This window comes from Monopterus albus, unplaced genomic scaffold (assembly GCF_001952655.1).
Source record: "Monopterus albus unplaced genomic scaffold, M_albus_1.0 scaffold27.1, whole genome shotgun sequence".
In the NCBI taxonomy this organism is placed as follows: Eukaryota; Metazoa; Chordata; class Actinopteri; order Synbranchiformes; family Synbranchidae; genus Monopterus; species Monopterus albus.
This window is the reverse complement of record NW_018127907.1, coordinates 3,095,953-3,102,895: the sequence shown is the minus strand read 5'-3', so window position 1 is coordinate 3,102,895 and position 6,943 is coordinate 3,095,953. Positions and strand designations below refer to the sequence as shown.

Genomic DNA, 6,943 nt, shown 5'->3' with positions numbered 1-6,943 from the left:
AAACACATAAAGCAAAGGCAGGTTGGAAAGACAATGACAGCCTGTTTTTTTTATACCAGCATTACAACTAGGTTTTATCTGTAATGATGTCCCTTTTACTATACAAGGAAGCAGAAATTGTCTCTACATGTAAGTGCACTTTAGTTATTTCTTGCCAGACATAGTCATTCTTTTGAAGCAATATAAATTAAAGGGTCTCAACATCTGATTTTAGACCAAAAGGCTTGATCATTTCAAGCTTCAATATTTAAAAAATACATTACATTTAATTCAACACATGAAGGCCTAATATGAACCATGCTGTTTACATGCCAGGCAACACTTAAAAGTAATTTGGCATATTTAAGTGTCACAAACAAGACTGGATTGTAGAAATCCATAAAGTTAATGGTGCTCAGAGAAGATGTGACAAACAAAATTACTGAAAATGCAAGGTTAAGAAAAGGCAGGCATTTGTCAGGACAAAACGGGCATACACTGCCTTACATATCGCAGTCCGCTGAGTAGTATTTACACAGAGATCTATCATGAAATACATCCACAGAGAAGCTGAAGAATTTTCAGTTCTTTCCATATATTTATAACATTTCTAACAGAAAAGGCACATAGAGGAAACATTTGGTAAAGCAACACCAATCCAACATCTAACGTCAAGTAAGCCCAAACCCCCCGGATCCAATGAGAACCTTAAATAAGCTCACCTTGATAATAATGTGCATCCAGTGTTAAAATCTCTAGGGGTTCAGCTCAAAACATGTCAGAAACCCATCTGTCTTATTGTTCTACCACAGGAACGTGTTCAGCTGTCCCCACTAGGTTTTACTAAAGGCAAGCTGGGAAATGAAGTCTGTGCTTTAGTTGGCTAGCTGCTATAACAAGCAGTGGTCTGATTCATCCTCATAGTCTGCAACTGAAGAGCTGTACGTCTCAGGTGGCCTAACATAACCTGAAAAAATACCAAGTATGCAAGTTGTCTTTAATAAATCATATTATGCTAAATAATATTTAAACCACTGAGCTTGCTCCTATGATTGCCTATAAAAAATATTTGTCTGTGCTGCTGCCATTCATTATTCTTTAACTCTGAGGAGGGAGACTAGATTGTAAAAACACAAGTGTTACTTTAAAACACCAGCTCTCAGCCTATACTGATCACACAGTCCTATGGGACTATACATAACTTCCTATTCCTAGCTGACATGTCATTTGCACAGAATGAGCCATCAGTTGTACTTGGCTCCAGCCTGTAATACAGTGACCAACTGAATCATAAGAAAACAATGTTTATGTTTTACTTGTGTAACATCTACAACACTACTCTCTATGACTTTATATAGAGCAAACGTTAACCACTTCTTCATTTCTGCACTACTCTCTATCCCTTTATATATAGCAAACGTTAACCACTTCTTCATTTCTCTGTGATCACAAGACTATTTTGTCCCAAATCACATAAGCCTACAGTTCCCACTAGCTGCCTGTGTGTGTCACTAGCAGGCTAAAGCACAGAGAGTTTGAGTCCAGCCACATATCACCTCTCACAAACACACACATCAGTGCTGTCCATAAGGTGCTGAAGCGACTTGCAGCCATACATACATAAGTGCTATGTACATTATTGATGCCAGGAAGTAGGAGAGAGGAGGAGACATGAATATACTTTTCACAGTCTTGTCAGTTCATCTGTCTGTGTTGGTGGTTATATTGTCCTGAGGTCTTCAGACAGACAGATAGATAGATATACACACACACACACACACACACACACGTCTGCTTTTCACTGCAGGGCAAATCAGGGCTGGGTAATGATTGTCAGTGTTTATCATGATAACAATATATCTGTGTTTGGTTTAGTATCTTGCTGCTGGTAACACCGGTCTGCCATACAGATGTCATTTCCTCAGAACATTTTATACTCATTGTTCTGTTGTGAACACAAACTGTTTCTATGAATTCACAGTCTTGGTTCCATCAATGTCTCCCAAGTAAAAGCATTTTATACAAGGCTTCATGGTAACACTTGATCTTACACCATTTTGAGATAAAACATAAGGAGTTCAAATACTTGGGAGTCATTTTACATGACATGACTAGTTTTTGCTATATTGTGTTAATTTAAAAAATGTTTGACATAAAAACAACTACTAGGGGCTATTTCACACAAGAAAAATTTGAGGTGATTTGAGACATCTTAAAATCACAAGACAGTAGATAAATAAGTGAATGCATTTTCAAACCTGGCTAAAAGAAAAAAAAATCTTTCCAAAACTAAAATCTTCTTTTGTTTGATAAAAGTGGTGAATTTCTATCACTCAGCATAGTCTATGTTAAAGTGTTAGCACAAAATAGCAGAAAAAATGATCTCACAGTGACACATGGATGATTAAAGTGTTTAGGGCCAGATACAGTCCAAAATGGATGTGGAAAAAACAATGGATGAGCACAGGACCCCATTTATACCATGTCTGCCGACATGTTTGTCAGCAAGTACGTTCCACATGGTCAGGAATTTCAAGTTGCACACTGTCTCTGAACCCTTGCAGACATTGGAATATGGCATTCACATCACGCAGACCCTCACAACGATACAAACTGAGCTTACAAGCTCACCAATTGTTAGGCAAGCCAAGCCATAGTGATTTCCATTAACATCAACTGGCAGTTTTCCCAATTAAAGGGAAAACTGAGGCAAATCAAGGCCCAGAAAGAAGCGACAGCAAAACCCTTCGGACATTTGTCCTTTTAGGCCCCACATGGCCCTGATGGAGAAAAGCAACATTTTCTGTCATTCCTATGTCTTAGAGGCAATGATGATATTCCCTCATCTGGGGTCAGGAGGAAGTGACATCAGAGGTTTTCATAATGACACTTGCACGCATCTCATGGGCGTGGCTGCTTGCCTGAGACAAGACAGAGTTCTGGCTGTAGGCCGGCGTCCAGCCATCAGTGTGGTAGCTGATGAGGGGGGCTGGGTCTCGTGTGCTGGTCACCCTGAAGTTGGGCTTGTTTGCACTGACGAAAGTGGCCATGCCGGGTAGAGAACATGTGGGAAGCCTGAGAACTGTTGTGTTGCATCCCTGCCTCCAGACTGTGCTGACGCCCTGTCCAGGCAAAACAATTAAAAAGCAGAAGGTAGTATGACTCTGCAATAGGACAGATACACAATATAAAGGCTCTGGCTAATTTCTCAGACATGCTGTGATGAAACTATGCTAGATTATACTGCAAATACAACAGGATTTGCTTCACAGGCTTTTGTATTGGAATATATTACACTACATTTGCACAACACTGGCTAAAGCCGCATTTCAGAGGCTATTATTACTCACAATAAAAATGTCAGGCTGTAATTAAACAAGAATTTCTACATTACAACATAGCAAAGAACACTTCTGCATTGCTACCACTGACAACAGCTAGCGTGCGGTGCATGTGTGGGTACACACACAGGCACATGTTAGCTGTGGGTACAATGTACTGCAAAGAGCAACCTCAAATCAAACTCTGACTGTTAATGTTTGACAGTTCCCAGTTCCTGACAAGGCCCTCCCTTTTCTCAGTCTGGCAACATTACCGGAAGGGGTCCCCCCCCCCGTTTCAGCAGTAAGGTTGAAACTGGTAAAAACCTGTCTTTCTGAAGATCACACCAGTTAATAACTTTCTGTGTATAGGAATAAGTGCATATAATGGGAGACTCACCTGCTTGGCATCTTCTGTGTCACTGTCTGTGTCACTGCCTGCAGAAATAAAGACGTGCACAAGATTCAGGAAATGGCAGTTTTGCAATGTCAGCTTTTAATCATGCACACCAGGGAGGGGAAAAAAAGACATGGAGAACAGAAGAATGAGTTCAGTTTAACTGGGATTTAACCAGAAAACCATGTCAACAAAGCCAATACCTAGCAAAAGCCTTTTCTACTGTTCAAACAAGGCCAACACCTACACAGAGCTGCACAAAACAAACATACCACAACCAAATGCATGGGTTACAGTCACCAAACAAGCATTAAAAAAAAGAAAACTAAGGAAAAAAGGTAAAGGGGGAATGATTATAGTTTCAACCCTGACTCTTCAAGAAGTGGCAACAAAAAAAAAGATCCAACACATAAAAAGAGGAAGGACAGACGGCATAATTTCAACTGTTAAGTGACAGAGCCAGCTCTGCCTGAACAACTGGTTAGGAAAGAGAAAAGATGGATACACACAAAGAGGTGAGATCAACAGGTCTCGGAGTGGCTTAAATAAATTAATACAAGACTTAAAATGTACTTCGCTAAATATTTAAGCATCCCAATGTTTAGTTTCCAGTGAACTGTTATTATTATGGATCTATTTAACAGGAGATGCCGTCTTTTCATCTTGCAATTATTAATTACATTATAATTAGGGGTGAAAGCATACACATTTTCACAACCGAGTACTCTTACGACAATGTGTACACTTTTCTTCATACAAGCTGGAAAACCCAAAAGTCCTGACAAAATCTGAAGAATTACATAAAGCAGACTGGATATATAGCTTAACATTAAATAATAAAACCAGGTCCTTGAACGCAACTTTCACTGTTAGGGCGAAAGGAGCAACAAACAAGAGGAATTCTTGTGATTAACCATCAGTGCAAATGTACAAGCTATGCAGCCCCCGTCAGCTACCTGACAGGCGAGGTCAGGTCAGCCTGTGCCAGGCTCATCAATTAACTGTGGAATGCTGCGGGTCTGGCTCAAAGGCTGGGTGCTGGTACAGGCCACATGATAAAAGCAAATTTTAAACAACACCATCGAACGACATGAAAATTCCTCCACCCATGTGGGTCCACATATTTGGGCCTGTGTCAAAACAGTCATGGTATGGCCTAGATACAATTACATTTTACAACTACTGTAAATGTTCTGGCTCCTACAGCACTTATTTTGTAAAGTGCACTTTCACTCGCAAGCTTTTAGCTTTTGTGTCAATATAGCAACAGTCATTCAAAGTACACAGTCAAAACAGCTCGAACTTCAACTAATGATAACACTGTTAGGAGCTGTGTTTATCTTTTTACTTTCACATCTGTCACTGGTTATGTTTACACAGTCAGCTGGTTTGCCTACATTGTTCACAGCTTAAGATAACATCTGGTGACTGTAATGGAGAAAATGTATTATATTTCAGTTGGACTATGTAATAGGGGATGGCATTAGGACTGGTAGTCACAGTTGTTCAAGTCACTATCTGAGCCACATTTTGTTGTTTGCTATTCAAAATGCACACGAAGCCAATGAAGAGGTGCTTTACACAACTGTGGTCAAAACTGTAGTTCTGATTAACTACAGCAGCTGCTGCTTCTACAAGCCCAATCATGTTGTCGCTTCATGCACACACCCTCATCAAATACAACACACGACGAAATGCATATGATGCCGCTTCAAGTTAGAGGCGATCGATCTGGCTGTTACAGCGTGTTCTTTTATGAAGGATAATCTGAGTCAACTATCACCTTTCAGACATTTATTATCATAACTAAACAAACCATCGAATAAAGCAATTTACAGAGCTCTGGGTTCCATCTCTATCTGAAGCCCTGACCTCAACAGCAAAACCGTTCAACTCGTCTTCAGGACGAGAAGGAACACTGTCCTCCTCCATTCAGTTGATTTTATACAATTTCAAATGTGCCATTGTAGGCTGGTCCGGTCCTCTCGTGCTGTTCTATTGGTCCATCTATCCATCCGTCCTCCTCCTGCATCTTTTCTGCTCCAATGGGAAAAGCAGCTTCCTAAAGATGGTGGAAATTCTACTGTCTGAATTCCTACACTCACTTCTGTCTTTGTTACACTATATGTGACATGGCTTCCCGTTTGGCTAATTAAACTGTCTTGCCTGTGTGTGTCTGTATATTGCCCTCTCTTTGAAGTTGTCTTCCTCTTGTTGGCTTTTAGATCTAATCTCTTGTTTATTACCCTTGGTGTCCCAGTGACCCCAAATTCCCTGGCCTCTTCAGCCAGGTGGTGATAATAAATTAACTGTGGACCCTCTTTGCTAAAGCTGTAAATCTGATGAGAGTCAGTGTTTTGATGAACCAGTCTCCCTTTGATGTTAACCAGTGCTCCAGTTGGCTAACACAATAAGTACTAGCCAAGAATTCAGTGAACACATAGAATGATATACTCAACTATGTAAACATATAAGTAAGCAAACTTATGTGTGCTCTAAACTAAATCTTAACTATGATAAAATTACCATACGCAAAGTAAACACACAGGTTGACTAATCAACAAGCACAATGTTAATCTTCTACTAATTAAGTTCTTAATTCATCAAATGTTAGAATCAACCTTAAAGTATGACTTTGTTAATAATTTTACCCAACACTGTCAAAATATCTCGTTACAACGTGGACACCTGCGGCTATGTACATGTTTTTTCGTCTTACATTTAGTGTGTGCGGCTTATAGTTCGGAAATTACGGTACATATATAACCTATAAGCTCCTTCTTATGCCAAAATGTGGTCGGGTGTGATGTGTGGGATGTCTCACCGCAGCATGAAGACACAGGAGAGATTTGGAGCGGGTATGAGTGGGAGGAGCTCACGGTCTGCTCTTCATTCTCAGTGGTCACCTCAATTGTCTGACAGACAAATGGCAGCTGCTCGCTGGTTATCACATGGTCTTCTATGGAACTGTGAATGGCTGTGAGTAGACAGACAGGACATGTCATAATAATCTCAACACATGCCTGCACACATTCAGGGAAGAGTTTATTCATAAAAATATCTAAAGCGTGAAGCAAAATGAGTGCATCTAACCACATATCTATGCTTCTAATTCTACTTTTGGCTGTTCCTGTTAGGGGTCGCCACAGCGAATCATCTGTTTCCACCTAATTCTATCCTCAGCATCCTCTACTCTCACCCCAATTAACTTCATGTCCTCTTTTAGCACATCCATATATCTCCTCTT

At 40.2% G+C, this 6,943-nt stretch overlaps 1 protein-coding gene across 7 annotated transcripts in view; it reads right to left on the bottom strand.

Moving 5' to 3' along the window:
* Window positions 1-1,370: 1,370 nt before the first annotated feature.
* irf2b (interferon regulatory factor 2b) overlaps window positions 1,371-6,943 on the bottom strand; it is a 16,011-nt gene continuing 10,438 nt past the window's right edge. For all 7 annotated transcript variants that reach the window (XM_020595421.1, XM_020595422.1, XM_020595424.1 and 4 more), the window contains exons 7-9: window positions 6,521-6,673; window positions 3,700-3,737; window positions 1,371-3,101 (exon numbers count right to left, since the gene is read on the bottom strand). In XM_020595421.1, coding sequence (XP_020451077.1) covers window positions 2,832-3,101; window positions 3,700-3,737; window positions 6,521-6,673 — 461 coding nt within the window. In that variant the 3' untranslated portion in view covers window positions 1,371-2,831. The remainder of the gene's footprint in view (window positions 3,102-3,699; window positions 3,738-6,520; window positions 6,674-6,943) is intronic.